General features: G+C 42.2%; 1 protein-coding gene across 1 annotated transcript; it reads left to right on the top strand.

Moving 5' to 3' along the window:
* Positions 1–13,546: 13,546 nt before the first annotated feature.
* LOC123230499 (zinc finger protein 420-like) lies at positions 13,547–15,629 on the top strand. The gene has a single exon (XM_044656641.1). It carries the CDS (start codon positions 13,547–13,549, stop codon positions 14,828–14,830), a length of 1,284 nt encoding a protein of 427 aa, XP_044512576.1. The 3' UTR covers positions 14,831–15,629.
* The last annotated feature ends 4,099 nt before the right edge of the window (positions 15,630–19,728 follow it).

Below are 19,728 nucleotides of genomic sequence, written 5' to 3'. Positions count from 1 at the left end.
TTCCTTCCTGCAGTCACTTAAGTAGTTTCTAAGAGCTTCTCCCCCTGCAGCACTGTCCATACATAGTCATGGTTTCCTTAGTGCCACCATCTTCCAGGGATAAAGTCTCTTTTAGAGTCAGCCAGATGGTGAAATGGGCAGGTGTGGGACATGGACCTGGTAGCTGCATGACCCTGGGCAAGTCACTTCATCCCTCTCTGTGACTCAGTGTCCTTGAGCCTTCATCTGTGAAGTAGGAAGAATAACAAAAAACCTGATTTTCAATTTCTTACAATTTCCAATTAATGTTTTGTCTTTCCACGAATTGTTACTGATTATCATTTTTATTGCATTGTGACCTGAACAGGTTGCACTTATTATTTCCGCTTTTTTTGCTTCGGTTATGAAGTTTTTATGCCCTCTTGAATAGGGTTAGAGCAAGAAGGGGCGTGGCCAGAGGTGCAGGCGCTACAGGGGCGGGGCTAGAGAAGGCTGACCGGGAGGGCGGGGCTTTCTCCTTCCTCCTTCTGCCTGTGGCTCTTTTCTCCAGTCCTCCTGCAGGCCCCGAGGAGGTCTCCCTCTCTTTGCCCCTCTGCAGTCAGGAGCCTGGCCACGCCCACATTTCTTTTCTACCAGGCTGAGGGGAAGAGAAGAGAATATCCCGGGGTCCCCCCGCACCCCGCACTGTCTTAGGAACAAAAAGAGCTTGGAACTCGGTTCGCCTGATGGCCTGGGACGCTTCTTTCTCCCCAAAAGCCAGGAACCAGGAGCATCCTAAACTGTGCGGGGGAGCCCCGGCACTGCTGGTCTGACACACAGGGGAGGGGCGGGGAGGGAGGCGGGGCTCCCACTGGAGGCTCTGAAGGGAGGCTCTGGAGAAGGGGAGAGAGGGAGGGCCAGCCCCAAGGGGCGGGGCGGGGCGGGGCAATCCAGCCCCGGAACTGGCCTCCCAGAAGCCTCCGAGAAACCGGAAGTGAAGATCCTACCCGGTTCCCCCTCCTCCTCCTCTGCTTCCAAAGTTTTTCCTGCTTCGGCTCCTTCACAGGCCACGGAACTTCCTCCGCCCCGCGCCTCGAGCCTCGGTAATTGTGAAGGGGAGGAGGGACAGCGGGAAAGGGGGGCCGGAGTGGGGAGGGGCCAGAGGTAGGGGAGCCCGGGGGAGGCGGGAGGCCGAGAACCTGACTGAGTTCGGATTCTCCCTTTTACGAGTCCCTCTCGGGCAGACCTCCCGCCTGGGCCTCCTGGAGCGCAATTCCTGGATACCCCAAAAGTCGGGAGCCCCTCCACGTCCTGGGACCCTGCCGCTGGGCGGGGCTGGCTGGGGCCTGAGCGGAGCGGGATGGGCAGCCCTGGGGCCAATTTCCTGCTGGGTACAACGTATCCGCGGGGCTGCTCTGGTGTCTGAGGGTGGTCAGCTGTGGCCTCTGGCTTTCTCTTCAGGATCCTCTTTCCTGCTAAAACGTCCTGCCTGGAGGGGCTGTCCGGGGAGGGGGGGGCGGGGCCAGTACCAGATGCAGTTTTATGGTGCCCTGTAAGGACCCACACGCTGTTTTTAGGCTAAACGGGCAATAATGACCAGAGAGAGGGCAGAGAGTGAAGAGTTCAGGAGGCCTTCCTGGAGGAGGTGAGATTGTCTTTTGGCCTGTAGGGAAGCCGGGGAGGACAGTGTTCGGAGCTGGGGAGGGGGAGCCTGTCAGGCGCTAATGAGGGACAGTCAGAGAAGGTGCTCCTGGCCAGGAGCTGGAGGTGCTGTTCATGGAGCCCCCCAGGAGGCTGGTGTGACTCACCCAGGACAGAGGGTTTGACAGGGAGAAGGGGGATGGGGCCATTAGGGCTGGGAGTACTGAAGAGCATCATGGAGGATTTGATGGAGTGAGTGAGGCTGCCTCAGAGGAAAGTCACCTCAAAGGCTGAATGGAGGCTGGCAGGAAGTGGGAAGAGAGCCCAGGAGGCCAGCAGAGCCCCAGGAAGGCCCTGCAGTCAGGGACGAGGGAGGAGGACTTTCCCCACAGGGAGGATTGACCTCTGGCAAAGGAAGCTCCATCTGGACCTCTGAGGAGCCCAGGGGAGAGTGCCAGGCCTGCTTTGGGGAGGGCCTGGGTTCCAGTCTGGCCTCAGACCTTCCTGTGCTCTTGGTGGCTCCCCTTTTGTCTTTGAACCCTGAGCCTGGCCTGGCCCCGTGGAAGGGCTTCCTGGCTGGAGGATCTCCCCCTGGAGCACTGAGAGGGACCCCCATGACCCTCCCCAGCCCAAGGGGTCCTCCACCAGGCGCTTGAGGACTTTTGGGATGGGAGAGTTCCCAGGTGGGCCTCCTGCAGCCCCTCCCCCTGAGAGCAGAGTTTTGACTTTGGGCCAGTTTCTTGTCAGATTTGACCCACCTTGGCCTCTTGGCCACATCCAGGCCCTGTTCCTGGTTCTCCTCCTTCTCCTCCCTACCTCCCTCTCTCCCTTCCTCCTGGTTCTCCTTCTCTTCTCCCCACGGGCACTGAACCCTCTTCTCTTGAGATGGTTTAAACACCAGAACCCCCAGATGGCCCCTCTTTGTGGGCCTCACATTCCCTCAGCCCTACCCCATCCTCCCATGGGGCCCTGCTCTCCACCAGGAGCTCTCTCTTGCCCCCACCTCCCTCAGGCTGTATCTAGGAAGTCTGGGGTGAGGGCAGGGTGAGGGTCCCTAGGATGGTGGGAGAGGGAAGGAGGGGCTGGGTGCAGGGGGAGGGGGCCTCTCTCCTGCCTAAAGGGTTTTGAGAGAGTTCTCTGTGTTCCAGTTGCAATCTCGGCTCCTGCCTGTCTCTCTAAGCTTCCAAAATGCTTCAAACCTATTTCCCTCTTACACTAGCCTAGTGGGTTGAGGCCCAGGGGGAACCCCAACCCTGGGGTGGAGTTTAGAGGTTGGGGTGTGGTCTTTGGGGACAGAGGGGCCATTCCAGGGGCCCAGGGATTCCTGACCCAGGTGTCCTGACCCCCACCTCCTGCTTAGAGGTTCCTTTGCTCTACCCTCAGAGCTGACCCTCTGTGAGGATCTTACCCCCAGCCTCCTCCTCTCCCGGGAGCCAAAGCCCTTTCCTGGCCCCCTTATTTGGCCCCCTGGCCCTTGGGCTGGTTCCCATTACATCCCAGGCCATGGGCTCCCTGGCTCCAGTTCCATTTAGGGATTCTCAGTTTCAGCTGTGCCAGAGGGTCCTGGGCACCCTTCCCAGTTCCTAGACCCCAGCACCCCTTCATCCAAGCTCCCCAGGCTCAGCTGCTTCAGGAACACTTGAGGCTCTTCAGGATCCTTGCTCTCCTTGCCAGGAGCTCTGTTGGACTGTGTGCCTTCCCAGCACCTCCCTGGGCTCCCCTTCCCTATGCTTCCAAGCTCCCCCTTCTGGCAGAGTCCTCAGGCTCTTTCCCTGGGGGGGGGGGGGTTGGGCTCCTACCCTCTGCCCTGGAGGCTCTGCCTGGGCCTATCCCATGTGGAATCCCAAGGCCCTACTGCCTCTTGGGTGTTTGGGAAAATGGGATAAGGGCCCTTTTCTCTTTCCAAGCTGTCCCACCCCCCACCCCCCTGGTAGCTTAATCTCCTGAGGGCAGGCCTGGTCCTTGGTGACTCCTGTGGCCCCTCACCCCATGGAGATCCCTGTGTTGGGCAGCCTTTAGCCTGGGAAGAGAAGGGAAAACCTCTGTCCTCTGGGTCCCTTCTCCCTCCCCAGCTCAGGGTACAGAGGGCCAGAGCTGGGATCAGGAGGGATGGGACTGAGTCAGATCCCAAGCTGGGAGGGAGATCCAGGCAGCTTCTTCTCAGGTCCCACCAAAGGCAATTGGCCCAGAGAATGAACCCAAAAGCATTGGGCAAGATGTGCTTTTCTACACTGGAGGAAAGAGGGGAGGAAGTGGCCTGGGAGTGGGGCTACAGGCTAGCTGCTGCTGCTCAGAAAAACAAAGAAGTCAGATATTCTCTGGGCCAAGAGAGGCCTGTGGGGAAAAGCTTTGGCTGGAGCTCCATTTAAGGGGCCATAAGGGGGGGGCTGGGGATGGGGAGGGGAGCAGGACCCTGAGTGGGGAGATGTAAAAAGGAATTCTTTATTCCTTTTTTAATTTAACGGGGAACCCAGAGGTCCTCTTACCATAGAGATTTGTAGGGATTAACCAGCTCACAGTAACAGGAAAGAGGAACCATAGAGACAGGAAGTAAAAATCCTGTCTCAACCTGCAACTTCACTGTTCTTGATTGAAGATCTTCTATTCAGGTTCAAGGAATAGCTCCAAAGTACTGAGATCCCAAACACCACACAGGCTCACAGACAGCTGCTTAGAAAACCAACAGCTGCCAACTGCAGAGTCCTCTGTGGCAAGATTCTAAGTTTGGAATTCCAAGCTCTTCCCAGCTAAAGTCTACTTTCTGCTAACTAAATCTCTAACCTCTATTCTCTATAACACTTCATGGGATCAGTCTGTGCCCCTCTAAGAAGTCAGTGTTTGGGACTGAAGGTCCTGGAAGTCTCCTACAGGTGCCAAAAGGGCTGAGGTTATCCCCTGTGAACTCACTAGTATCCAGAAAAAATAAGAGTGCTTGCACTGTGCCAAGTCCCAAGCTAAGTTATAGGGGACATAAAGGGCTGCAGTGGACATCCCCTGCCCTCTTGGAGCTCACACTCTGCTGGAGCACACAACAGCATGCTGACAGTTCTATAGAAGCCCTCTAGATCCCAGCTCCAGGGCAGCCAGTCATGAGAGGGAAGGCTCTGAAGAGAAGGAGCACTAGAGGTCTAATGGGGTCAGGTGGCCTTCGGCTTTAGGAGAGGCAGACTTAGGATTCTGGGGGAAAGTATAGCAGAGATAACAAGAGAAAGGCACCGGCACAACTCACTGCAAGTATCCATCTCTAGCAGTTTAGCCTTGAACCCGAGGACAGATGTTGGACAGTATCTCATGGGGAGGAAGAAATCAAGTGAGAGTGTTTGGAGCATTAGGGAGAAATGTTTTATTTGTTCCTAGAGGAAGAGAGTCATTAGCTCCTTAGTGTGGGAAAGGCTGAAGATGAAAAACAGTGGGGGCCTTGCAGGGAAGAATAGATGAGGGATGGGGTGGGCTTCTTTGCACATGAGGAGAGATTTTCTGTAGCTAGAAGAGGAATGACCTTTTCCTTTGACCCTGAGGACAGAGAGGAAAAGAAGTCAGCTGAGCTGGGTGATATGTGGAGGATAAGAGAGCTCTGTAGAGAGGTCCAGCTTGTGTTCTGTGAAATATGAGGCCAACTTCTCAGCTCAGCAGGTGAGGCAGGGGGTAGAAGGAAGCCATGAAGGAAAGCTGGGAACCAGGGAAATATTTGGAAGGCTGCTGTGGTGGGTGGCAAAGGGAATCAATGAAAGAGGCAACACAGGATAGCCTTGCCTTGGTGAGGGCCCAGCTGAGATCAGGGAGCCTCAATGTATAGTGGAGCCAGGGAGCTGATTTCCTGATTTTCCTTCTCTCAATTGACCTGCAGCCTATGAGCAGGAATGAAGACTGCTGCCTTACTTGGAAGTGATCCAAGGCTAAGCTTTCCCTAAATCATCAGCCCAGGCCCTTTCCTGGTCTCTGGGGCTCAGGCTTTGTCCTGTTCTTGGACAATCAGTGATCATAGCACCTCACTTTAGGGAAATGAGAGCCTAGAGAGAAGCCTCTGGGATCTTCAGGATTTGGTCTGCTCTAGTTCCAATGCAGTTATTGGAGCATTAGGGAGAAATGTTTTATTTGTTCCTAGAGGAAGAGAGTCATTAGCTCCTTAGTGTGGGAAAGGCTGAAGATGAAAAACAGTGCTTAGTGTTATGGGAGGTATCGTGCTTCTATTTTTGGCCTGATAAAGAGATGGCCCAAGATCCTCAGATAGTATAAGGACCTAACTGAGTAAGGATGGGAAACCTAGGTGAACTCTAAGGATTGATAATAAACACCAGGCTCACCAATATTTACAACTCAGCTGAGCACCAGTCCTACCTACAATGCTCAAGCCCAAGTGACTAAGTGAGAAGCTGTGAACTGATTCACAGCCTCTCTGGCTACTTGACTTGGGGTTGGATTGATGGATAGATGTTTATAGTGAGAATAATTATTAATGATGTTGAATAATGCTGTTGACTGTGGCTTAACTAAAGTATTCCCTTTCCCCTTAAATGCAAGACTATTAAACTGATCTTTGGAATAATAACAGTCTTCACCTGAATAAGTTCAAGGATTTAATTATAATAACTCAAAGGGTAGGATTAAGGATAAGGACAATGGTGTTGGGATGGCTATGCTAGACTACAGGTGCTAAGGTTGAATAATCAGTTGTTAATTAAGCTGGCAGCTGGCTGGAGAAGTTCCTTCTACCTCTCAGGCCCTGGTCAGGCCTGGCTGTGGCCTTAACCAGGTGGAGTGAGGTTTGATGAAATTATTCTTGGTGATTAGATGTTTGGTATATATCTCTCAGCTCTATTCAGTAATTGATGAATTGGTAATCAAGGCAATAAGATATAGGCACACCAGCAGATCTCTAGGCCTACCCTCCCACCACCTGGGTACCTGTTCTCAAGATTGAGAGCCCAGATAGGATCAGCTCCTGTGCTTTTATACTGGTGGCAGTAACTGTCTTTTGCCCCTTGGCTCATGGCATCTGAGTAAATTCTAAATTCTGTAACTGTCATTTGTCATTCATGTTGATCTCCATTTTCTTCTCAGAGGTTGCTGTTACAGTAAATGCTGCTTTTGGTTTTGAAAATTTCAAATTGAAAATTTTTCTTTAATCATCTTTGTGGGTGAATTCTACACTATGCTAACCTACCTGTGCATTCTATCCCTCTATCTATAATCTCAAAATAAGAAATTCCTATCTGTGCTATGTCTTAAGCTGTCTACTCTTACATATGTGAAAGACATGGATGGGAAAATTTTAACTGGGAAAGATTTGGGGTTTTGAATACAAATGTTGAACAGATTTGAATATGAATGTATAAACAACAATGTAAGTCTGTAGCAAAATAATAAGTTCTAACTTTGTAACTTTTCTCACTTACTCTATGGCAATGCATTACTGTAACAAGCTATCTAGTAACTTCTAATACCGATCTTCTAATAAACGTTCATAACACACAAAATTTAACTTTCTCAAACTTCTATAATACCTAATCTATTAGGAATATTAGTTTGCAAATAAGTCCTTAAACTATATTAGTTTATTAATTTATTAGTAACATCTCTAGCTAAATCTACACTATTTATGTCTATCTGACATTTTACTTATGGATAAATTTAAGAAATTTATAATTACAATACACTGTCGCTGTGCTGGCTAAATATAAACATATTCCTAACTAAGCTTTCCCTAGGGTTAATAAACCTATTTTATTATGGGTTAGTATCAAGTATAATACATATGTGCATGGTTCTTGTATGTGAAGTTTTTTTTTTTTTAACTATGAGAGTAAGTTCAAGTACTGTTTAACCATATCAAGGAACACAAGTTCTCTTTTTATCATGGCCAAGGTACTCATTACTCCAACTATTTACAATATTATGCACTATGTACATGTGAAGTAGATCTAAGTGTCTCAGTGTTGGACATACAACCTAACATGTTCTGTTTGATTTTATTCTCGCTATCTCCTTTAGAATCCTTCTTGTCAATCAGCCAAATATACTGATGCATGCTACCCTAATATATGGATGTACTAACTTATGCCTTTGATTTGTGTTTGAATGTATTAACCTTTTACCATTCAAACTTCATCTTGTACAGTTGATCATGTTGCTGTTGTGATTCTCTGGTGAAGTTGTCCAAGTCACATAGGTGTTGTAACAGTTCAGATCGTTGTGTAATTCTTGTGCATTGTCTCTTGTGATGTCCTTGTGATATTGTCTTTGTGATGTCCTTATGTCCTTTTGTCTTCTGTCTCTTCCTCTGTGCTGGAAAACCCATCTTGACTCTTGTCGACTTGATTGTAGAGTTGTTACCTTGAATCTGGAACTGTTGTGTGATTGTGTAGCATTGTGTTGTAAATAATTTTGTGTTGCCACAAAATTTTGATCTTTTTGTGAGAGTCTTTTAGAGATTGCCATAATCAATGTCACTGCTTTGGTCTTATATAGTTTGATTTTCTGATTGCTGCTGTTCATCTATGGTTAGGTCTTTCTGTTGAGGCTTTTCTTTGGAAGACTTTATATGTGTGAAATGGTACCATGGGTCTTTGCCTTTAACTTTTGCTGCTGTTGGGGTTACTAGGATTATTTCATAAGGTCCAATCCATTTTGGTTCTAGTACTGACTTTCTGGTAAAGTTTCTGATGTATATGGTGTCTCAAGGTTTAAAGTTATGCAAGCTGAAATCTAGTGGCATTCTTTGCTGGATCAAGGCTAATCTGTGTAACTCATCTAGCCTTTCTTTTAACAGAGTGATATATTCATAGATCTTGCATTCTATACCAAGGTGGGATAGGTAGTCTGTTTCTTGTGGAGTTTTTCCGTGCCATGGTAGTTGACCATATAGTAACTCAAGTGGTGATAAGTGAGTAACACTATTTGGCTGGCTTCTGATATGGAAAAGTGCCATAGGTAAAACTTCTGGCCATTTAATTTTTTTTTTAAACCCTTAACCTTCCTTCTTGGAGTCAATATTGTGGATTGGCTTCAAGGCAGAAGAGTGGTAAGGGTAGCCAATGGGGGTCAAGTGACTTGCCCAGGGTCACACAGCTGGGAAGTGTCTGAGGTCAGATTTGAACCTAGGACCTCTTGTCTCTAGGCCTGGCTCTGAATCCACTGTGCTACCCAGTTGCCCTCACTTCTGGCCATTTTAAGTGACATTCTGAATAGAGTTTTCCCATCATCATTTTAAAATGATGATTCACTCTCTCCACATGTCCGGACGACTGAGGTTTATATATAGAACAAAGATGTCTTTTTATCCCAAGCACTTGATAAACTTGGTTCAGAATCAAATTAGCAAAATGACCACCAGAATCTGACAAAATAGTAGCAGGAATGAAGAATCTAGGTATGATTTCTCCAAGTAGGATCTTTGCTACAAATGCTGCATTATTCTCTCTGGCTGGGAATGTGTGGGAGGCCAATAAGAGAAACAGAGCCTCAAGTAGATGAAAATCTGAGACTCCTCTTTTGACACCTTTGCTTATTGAAAAACATTATAGCCTTTTAGGAATACTTTTAAGTTCTTAGTAAACCAGCACTTAATGAGTTAACAGCCTTTTTTCACTCAGCAGAGTAAAGCTGCAGCTGTGGGTATATCTCTCTTAACTGCTACAGGCATCCCAAGGTCACGGAGTGGCAAGCTCAGGCAAAATAACTTTTAGATAAAGTGAGGCTCATTTTTAGCCTTGAGACTTTTTTCTCATCCAGCATTATCTTCATAAGAAAATTATTTGTAAAACTATAACTTCATTGTGCTTTGATGTGACATAATTTGTATTTCTGCGCAAACGTGAAGTTTTAGGGGGGTTCTTTTGTGTGAAATGAGTCTTGAAGTATATATAATAAACTCCATGCTGCAAGAGAGAACTAGAAGAAGCAGCTATGAGCAAACAGAAAGATCTCCCATGTCCTGTTACTTCCTTATCAACTAAGCTGTCTTTATCAGATTATCTGGAGATGATAGATAGATCTCAAGATATTGGCGTCTGAACAGGGACATTGGAACAAGGACCTTGGATCGCTGGATTCGGGTAAAGGTTTGCCCTCCCCCTCAGACAACTCCCAAATTACCAGGGTTTAGTTTCTGCCTGAAGAAGGGCAAGAAATCCAGAGTTTTCAGAACTCTCCCCTTAAGGGAAGACACTAGAAGTAAAAGAATAGATTAACAGGATGGGACATTGTGAATCAAAGGAAAGCAATCTTTTTATTGCTATAACTAAGCACACCCTCAGGAAATGGGAAGTAAAATTAAGTAAAGAACAGCTCACTAAATTTCTTGATCTTATTCAGAATTGTAGCCTGTGGATTCCCTTAGAATTCTGGCAAAAAGTTGGCAATGATTTGAAAAATTATTATATTGAGCACGGATCAGAACAAGTGCCAGAAAAAATTTCGTCGGCTGCTGAAAAAACAACTTTGTTATCTGGTCAGAATGCAGAGAATGAAATCTTTAAGGTTTCAATGTTAGAATCAGAGGAGGAGGAAAAGGCTCATTGTAAATCAAACCAAAGCTTTAAAATCCGAATGAAAAAGCCACTAGCAGTGGACCCTCCTCCACCTAAAAACCTCTTTTCAACGGAGGAAAGAGAAATAAAAGCAGAGGAGCCTCTGCTGCTTGGAGCTCCAGCTCTGCAGCCACAGCCCTGGAATATAGGGTTTAAAGGAGCAGTACAAAATGCTCAGAAGGAAGGAGATATGTCATTCTGTTTCCCAGTTATTTTTAGAGCAGATAAACTGGATGATGATGAAGTAGCTCCTACATGTGAGCCTCTTCCCTACAAAATGTTAAAAGAAATTAAGATAGCTTGTACTTCATATGGTCCTGCTTCTCCATACACTTTAAATTTGGTGGAAACTTTGGGGGCAATTTGGATGACCCCCTTTGATTGGATATTCCCTTTCTGGAGGGGACTACCTCTTTTAGAAATTAGAATTTGATGAATTGGCAAAATAGAAGGCAACCATTAATAAGAAACAGGGCATCAGAGTTACTAAAGAAATGTTACTTGGAATAGATGAATGGGAATTACATGCTGATCAGATTAATTTGCCTAGAGAAGCTTTAATTCAATGTGTGAAGTGGGCTTTAAAGGCATGGAAAAGAATCCCAGTAACTAAGAAACTGTCCACAGGTTTGGCCGAGATTAGACAAGGATCAGAGGAGAAGTACTCAGATTTTTATAGAAAGGTTAAATCAAGAGATAAAAAAATATACAAATGATGAATATTCAACTCAGATAATAGTCAAAAAGTTTGCCTATGATAATGCTAATAATGTGTGTTAGAGCATGCTTCAAAATGTTAAAAAACCTGGGACTATTAATGACTATGTGAAAGTGAGAACTTTACTCCAGCATATATGCAGGGTATAGCCATAGTGGCAGCCCTGAAAGAAAAAACATATTCTGAAATAATTTAGGGCTCAAAAGCTGTACAGAGCTTTTGTTCCAATGCCCTTAACTCTTTTGTGTCCCAGATGTGAGAAAGGTTACCACTGGAAGAAAAATTGTAATTACAAATTCCATGGAAATGGTTACAGATTACCTGATAAGAGATTTCAGGGAAGATGGAAAGGAGGCCAACCACCGGCCCCACCAATGACTAAATTTAATCCAAGAATTCATCCTAGTTTAGCCAGTTCCTTGTTAGAGTTAAACAATTTTCTGAATAATAAACTTTATTTTTTCTCCAGATTTCTTTAGCCATAAAAGATGCGATTTATTAATCTTTTGATAGGATGTCTTATATTTGTTAGAGAATGCGTGAAATGCCCGGGACATATGTCCTTGATCAGTCTGTGTGCCTATATGTTATGTGTATGTGTCTCTGATCTGTTTGTAATTTAAATTTTATGGTTTTGTTTGTGATCACAATGAAATTTTGGAGAAAATAAATTTATATTTCTCATTTATTCCGGAGGAATGGGAAAGACAGAGGAGTTTGAAAAATTCAGAAAAATAACATCTCTAATGGATTTCTGAGTGTTTTAAACTCTAAGAGAATGTAACTGATTAAAAGAAATCATATTCTCTGCTCTCATTAGGGTGAGAATCATCAAGATAATGTGTCTACATTTCTTCTTCCATTTCTTACTGGCAATAAGAAAAGGAACACAGAAATCATAAGACAAAAATGGGACAGATTTGATTCTACCACCAAATTTTATCAGCAGGTTAAATACTGAGAAATATATTTAATCAAAATTACCAAGGATTCTAAATGCAATCCAAGAAAAATCTTATTCAGACAGAAAAGAAATGATTCTGAATTATGTACTGAAGTGCAGAAGTGCAATTTAAAACTTTCTTAGCTAATCAGAACCATCAGTTTTGAATAGGTACTGATGGTATAGTATAAATCTATTGATTAATAGTTAGAAAATGGAATTTCAGTTAATTTTATATGTGCACAAAATTTATATTGGAAAAGTTATCTATTGAGACTTGCTGTGTGTAAAATATGGATTAAAATAATCAGATTTGCCAAAGATGCTTATCAAACTAAATTTGAGGATTGCAAATTACATAAAGATACTAGTTCATGATTTAAAGGAAATATTTAATCAGGCATGTAGAATTGTCCTAAGGTATAGAGAGGCCAGACTATAGGTTTTATTCTTCTTTAAGCAGGGGTCTGAAAGAATAACTGGTATATGTAGGAAACATTGTTAAGAAGTTTTAATCAGGGACAATTTGGATGTAGTGAAGCTTAAATTAATATTCATTTGGAAGTGATAAATCATCAAGGTTTTAAAATAATCACACAAATTTTATAAATTCAGTAACTGAAGACTTAAAAAACAAAGCTGCTTGAGAAGCGGCTACAGCCTTGGACGTGTTTTAAAAATAATTTAACCTCTTCTACACATAGGAGGGGAGAGTCTCTGACTATAATTATTTTGAGAAACAGGGAAGAAAAATAATTATTGTGACAACTTAAATTTATGCTTTAAGTTACTAGATCCTAGTCAAATTATGTCTCCTGTGTTCACTATTTCACTAGTATTTAAGGGTTAATTGAATAGATTGTATTCTCATAATATTTGTGATTTGTAGTAATGCATTCAAATCCAGAATATAAAATTATAATAAAATGCATAACCCTCGTAATAATTTGATATCATTGTTAATATGTACTTGATTGTGATGGCTTTAATATTATTATAATGTCTTTTCTGAAATGACTATTATATTTGCAAATGTAAGAATATTCCAAGGTACCTGGTTGAAAATTTTGAAGTTTTAAATCAATATCTTTGAGGATTAATTTTATCAATTAATATTGATAAATTAATATTGATAATATTGATAATTTTATCAAGATCAAAACATGTAAACCTTACAAGTACAATTATTTAAATAGTCATAGAGGAAAAGAAAACTGCTACGGAGAAAAGGAATTTTCCTTCTAAAAACTCAGAACTTCTAACAAACATATTAACCCCTTCCTTACATTAAATTTAGAACCTAACAGGGTAATTAGCAGTCTCATTGAATTTTGATGTGATGTGGACAACAATGTTGCAAGCAAAGCTGATACAAATATTAGCTTTTACTACAATTGTTATTGAATGTTATCAAAACATGTACCTTACTTTGTGAAAACTGAAAACATGTTTAAATGTAAACTATGTGTAAAAGCTATTTGTTAAAAATTGATCATGCCTAATTACAATAATATATGATTAGTATTGTGAACTAAAAGTTTAAAGTAAATTGACTATCGTCGCTTACTATGTACGTTTTACTGTTTGTTTCTTTTAGAAGGAGAGATCAGAGTTGAAATGAAGGAGAAATCAACAGAAATGAGTCTTCCTGTGGAAGAAATGGGCGTACAAAGATTTATGAGTGATGATCCCGATAACATTGCTTTCAGAGATTTCTGTGTTCCACTTCCAAATTCATCTCATGTTGAACATCAAAGAATGCAGACTGATGGAAAATCTAGTGAAAGTAGACAGTGTGGAAAGACTTTTATGCACAGGTCCAATCTTGCTGAACATCAGAGGATCCACACTGGTGGGAAACCTTATGATTGCAATCAATGTGGAAAGACATTCAGTCGCAGCTCCAGTCTTGTTGAACATCAGAGAATCCACACTGGGGAGAAACCTTATGAATGCAAACATTGTGGAAAGTCATTCTGTCAGAGCTCCAGTCTTGCTAAACATCAGAGAATCCACACTGGGGAGAAACCTTATGAGTGTAAGCAGTGTGAAAAGACATTCAGTCATAGCTCCAGTCTTGCTAAACATCAGAGAATCCACAGTGGTGAGAAACCTTATGAATGCAAACAGTGTGGAAAGGCATTTAGTCAGAGCTCCCATTTTGCTATACATCAGAGAATCCACAGTGGTGAGAAACCTTACAAATGCAAGCAATGTGGAAAGACATTCACATGCAGCTCCAGTCTTGCTGATCATCATAGAATCCACACTGGTGAGAAACCATATGAATGCAAACAGTGTGGGAAAACATTCAGTCGCAGCTCCCGTCTTGCTGAACATCAGAGGATCCACACTGGGGAGAAACCTTATGAGTGCAAGCTGTGTGGAAAGACATTCAGTCAGAGCTCCAGTCTTGCTCAACATCAGAGAATCCACACTAGGGAGAAACCTTATGAATGCAAACAGTGTGGAAAGGCATTCAGTCAGAAGTCAAATTTTGGGGTACATCAGAGAATCCACAGTGGAGAGACACCTTACAAATGCAAGCAGTGCGGAAAGACATTCAATCGTAGCTCTAGTCTTTCTAAACATCAGAGAATCCATACTGGGGAAAAACCTTATGAATGCAAACAATGTGGGAAGACATTCAGTTGCAGCTCCAGTCTTGCTCAACATCAGAGAATCCACTCTGGGGAGAAACCTTACAAATGCAAGCAGTGTGAAAAGACATTCAGTCGCAGCTCCAGTCTTGCTCAACATCAGAGAATCCACACTGGGGAGAAACCTTACAAATGCAAGGAATGTGGAAAGACATTCAGTCAGAGCTCTAGTCTTGCTAAGCATCAGAGGATCTACACTGGGGAGAAACCTTATGAATGCAAGCAGTGTGAAATGACTTTCAGTTGCAGCTCTAGTATTATTAAACATCAAAGAATCCACACTGCGGAGAAACCATATGAATGTAAGCAATGTGGAAAGGCATTTAGTTTCAGCTTCAGTCTTACTGAACATCAGAGAATGCACAATGGTGAGAAACCTTAGGAATAGAAGCTATGTGGAAAGATATTTACCTGTAGCTACAGTTTTCCTATTCTTTGAAGGAAATTTCCCCTTCCTCCATTTCTGGGGCAGCATACCTGGTTTGAACCTTACCTTGACTCAGAGGCAAGAATTGCATGACGGGAACTATTTCTTCAGCATAGAATGGCAGCATGAATTAAACACCAATGTCCTTGAGGTATCACAACACAGTACCAGGGTGATGTCTCTAGCACTGCCCCCCTCGGGCTGCCCAGTCAAAATAGAAAGCCACGGTTGGCTCTTGAGACGAGATTTGTGAATAAGTGGGTGTAGAAAAGATTTTATAAACTTAAGGAAGAGCAGGTATCCAAGGTGTTTCAGTATTTTTGCTGGCTGGACTTACTGTGAGCATGGCTAGGATGCCCTAATGGTGGTTACTGAATAGCAAGATAAATGGAGCATTGAGGAACATATGTCTATTTTTCCATCCTTTTCTCCTACTCTCTTAGATTAAATAAAATCAATTTAGGGCCAGTCTCATCATTTTACCTCTTGTCTCATACATCACAAAACTATAGGCATTCACACTGATCTCTCACCTTGCCCAAAATAATTCGCTGTACTATGTCCTAATTTCTAAGATGAGGTCCATATGGGCATTCGATTTAGATCTAAAGTGGGATCCCATAAGAAAATTAAGGCAGAGTAGAATAGTTTGCCTTTCAGATCAATTTATTGATAAGAGAAGAATTCATGACCAAATAAAAAATAGATGACATTATGAAGTGTAAAGTAGGTTAATTTTTACTATTTTGAATCCAAAATTGTGCAAACCAAACTAATTCAATGAAGTTTAAAAGTGAAAAGTTATTTGCTTTACAACAACATGTGCAATTAAATACTTCAGTTTTGAAAAATTATAGTATTCTCAAGTGTCTTAGTTATTCCATGTCATCTGGCACAAAAGAGTCAATTTAGGAAGGAAATAATGTCTTTGCTCTATTGAGAAAATGTAACCTATAGAGCTTCACAATAACTTGGTATTTTAAAGGTTGGAGATTCGGCTCCTGATTTTCTAGAAAGCTTTCGGGGAATAAAATTGAGAGATTCTTTAGGAAGTTCTCATGTAATATCACCATCTTGAGTACATGTTATTATAGCTCTTAATTTGTATAACAGAACTCTTCCCAATAATTTCATAGCTGAGTTAGGCATTAGAAGGAACAAATCTTCCACAGATAAAGGTCTCACAGACAGTATTCCTAGTGAAAGCTTTTGGACTTCCAAAGGTGTTCCAGATACACCAACATTTATAGAGCCAATAGTATTACAATTGCGATCAAGTGTACTCGGCAAAGATCTTGGTGCCCTAGCATCTATATGACAATTGTGTAAAGTATTCCCTACTTTCATTGTCACATGTTTCCTTGCTATCTAGGTGAGAATGGACTGGAAGAGCTGGTGAAATTAGATCTATGTCTGCAAAATCAAGTATTTCTCTCTTTGCTTCCAGAGTGGCAAACCTTCATAAGGAACCATGTGTACCCCTCTGAAATTCCTCTCATTGAGGAGCATTAAATTTGGCTATTGTATGGACAAATGCCATTATGGATATTTTTTAACAAGTCATTTGCTTCAGTTTGGTTACTGTTTCTTACATTCCCACAATTTCTGTTATAAAAATATGGGGATGGATAATAATAAAGGCTATGGAGGCTTGAAACTTTTGAAGGTGGATTGAGTTTTGTGGGAGAGAGAGCATACTCTCACCCCAGCTTCTATGTAGGTGCTGGTGGGGAAAGCTATGCCTCTCCTCTCCTGATAGGCTTGCTCAACTGAGCCTGTAAGATGTCCCTTATAACAGTTGCCCAGGCAGGGAACCACTGAGAAGTTGTATGGGTAGTTAACCTCTCTCGTGCCTCAGCCTGGGTTTGGAATAGATATTGATAAGGGTTATTAGTGCGCTGCTAGAATAATGGTGAAAATCTGACTGCATAAAGATCTCCCAGGAAAGGTACTTGATAACAAAACACTATATTTGATTCTAATTAATGGGGTTAGGAACAAGGGAAAAGGATGGAGGATTTGGGAACCTTATTTACTAATACTCTAAGCTAATGATCAGACTTTTGGAGAATGCTAGATCAACTAGAGAATGGAGGTTCTTCACCCTCACACTAACCCTGGCCTGACTTGGCCAGAGTCAAGCCAAAGATTAGGAAAGGTTGATGATGATCTTTGATGACAGTGTCATTGTTCTCTCTCAGCTCTATTGTCAATTATGGCGACTGGTCTCTAGCTCTCTCAGTAAGACAGGTTGGTTTACAGGTATAGGCCTATCCTCCCCCTGACCTTCCACCTCCGAAGTTCTGCTTCAGACTGAGCCACATGTGCTAGGCCTGGTGGGTATTTATAGGGTTGGCTCCAACGGACTTTTTACCCTGGCTCATGGCATCTGGGTACATTCCAAGATGTTCAACTGCCAGTCTTGTCACTCAAAGTTGGTGTCCATCTTGTCCCAGAAATCAATATAACATTTTCAAAATTGTTATCTCAGAAATTGTTTCTGTTGTCATTTTTCCTAGAATTGTTGTTCTTGAATAATTATTCCCAAAGTTGTCACTTTAAGGGTTAAATTTAATGGTTATACTAAAATTATGAAAATTACTAATAATATGGTGGTCTCTGAACTAAAATTTTGTAGCTCAAGTCAAAATGACTTTCAATAGTTTTAATTTACAAAATAGGTGTAGAGTGTGAAAGATCAGAAATACAAAAAAGTGGGTAGAGAAGATAATTGCACCAGTGCTCAACTCAGTTCAGCATGACTTGTTAACTAGTGGAATTAATCTCTAGAAGTCAGGAAAGGAAAGCCAGATTTTCACTCACCCAAGTTCCCTCCAAGAGGCAATTCATGGTGAAAATGACAACCCATCAAGGATGACTCCTGAAGCCCACCTCTAGCCCCAGAAATTCAGGACTTTTATAGTGACTTCTTGTCCTTTCCCCTCTTCACAGGGGCCAATCACAGCTTTCAAATTTGTCTAGCACTGCCCAGAGGGGTAGTGTCTTTCAGGATCCACTTCTCATCCTCTGTAGGTATAAACTCTTATCAAAAGGATACAGATTCTTGGCTCATTGAGTTTCTGAGGGTGTGAATTCTCATTTCCTAACTGATTGACTTGAAAGGATGGAGCTCTCTAAGTGGCTTGCAAGCTCCTTCACCTAGTGCCAAGTAGGATATTCAAGCTTTTGTTGATTCAACTCAAAAGTAGACCAAGGACAGTTAATCCTGCCTTTTTAATCTGGTGAGGTTCTAAGTAGGTGTACTTAAGTTATTGTTAACCAAGTGTTAACTCAAAATAGACAAAGGGAATAAAGGATTCCCTTTCAGAAGTGTAAACCTAGAATAGACAAAGAATAAAGAATTCTCTTTTCACACCACCATTCCTGAAATTGCTGAATATTTTGTTCCAGCATCTGCAATTTATTATCAGATGCCCCATTTTTCCACACAAATAACACATTGGTCTCTGGTTTGTATATTCTCTTTGGTTTGTATATTGCACTGGAGCCATAGCTAACCCAAGATTTGCACCTCCTCTTTTAAGCCTTTAAGTTTTTCCCTTTAATGCTTTTATCTCCTTTCTTAATACATCCACTAAATCACTCATTGGCATCATTCATTTCATGCCCATTATAAACAAACTGCCCCTCCTTAATTTGTCAGTGTCCATATTCATCCAGTCAGGGTTACTAGTTTTGAGATAGTCCTTGACTACTTTGCACCAATTCTTTACAAACTGTCTTCTCAGTTTTCTAATATCTCTCTTGTTAAGTCAATGGCTATCTTTCTCCCAGTTCTATAATTTTGTCCATAAACTGAGAAGGATTTTCTCCTATCTGTTGTTTAACTTTTCAAATTTGGTCCAGGAACCAGGAATATAAGAACATGCTTTCATTGCAGTAAGAACTGCCTCCCTATCTGGCACAATCTTGCATAGTCCTGAGGATCATTAAAAGTCCCAATGAGGGTCCTGCTTAGCCACTAAGCCTCATTAGTAAGCCTGATAACCTTTTCTTTTCCCCTTTTAGTTAGTAACTCATATAGAAGATATTCAAAATCAATCCAGGTTGAAAAAAATGCCTGTATATCTTCTCTAGCTTTTTTTTAAATCACAGATCTGGGCTCCTCCTCAAAAGGAGTGATATGCTTAAATCTCTATATCCTGAGGGGTAAATTGCTTACAGTGCCTAATAGTTACTAACTTTTTCTTTGGTTTAAAAGTTGGTACTTCTCTTAAAGAGAGTAGGCTAGGTTTTGTATCTTCTTTCTTTTGGTTTTTTGGTTTTAGCTGCCTTGGTGTGAAAATTAGAAATAGTTGAGTTTGGTTTAGTAAAGAGCAATAATTTCTTTTATTTTTTTGCATAATAGTTTTAGCCATTTGAGAGATACTATCTTCAAGTTGAGCAACTTTAGAGATAGTTTTAGTTTGGTGGGCAATAGTTTTGGTCAGTTGTGAGATATATTCCTCAAGATATACAACTGTAGTCCCAATCTCTCAGTTGTTTCCTTTTCTTCATAAGGATTAAACTAAATACTTGATACAGTTGATATTTTAGAAATAATCCAAACAGAACACATACTCCCATAAGCAGTACTAACTGGAGATAATCCAATACTGTAATATGTGAAATCTCAGTGAATGTCCCTGGTAGTGGGAGTTGTCTGAGGTAAATTGGAGCCACCTCCTTTAATAACCATACCATGATATCTAACACTGTGGTTACACTTCTATCCTTTTCCTAATTTTGCACAACAGAAGATCAATATATTAATTAAACTCCTACCTGGCCCACCTGGCTGTGAAGGGTTAAATTTTCGGGACAAAAGTTTGAACAAAAATCAAAGGAGCAGT

This window comes from Gracilinanus agilis, chromosome 1 (genome assembly GCF_016433145.1).
Source record: "Gracilinanus agilis isolate LMUSP501 chromosome 1, AgileGrace, whole genome shotgun sequence".
Classification (NCBI taxonomy): Eukaryota; Metazoa; Chordata; class Mammalia; order Didelphimorphia; family Didelphidae; genus Gracilinanus; species Gracilinanus agilis.
The sequence above is the reverse complement of the archived record's forward strand: the minus strand, read 5'-3'. Positions and strand labels throughout refer to the sequence as shown.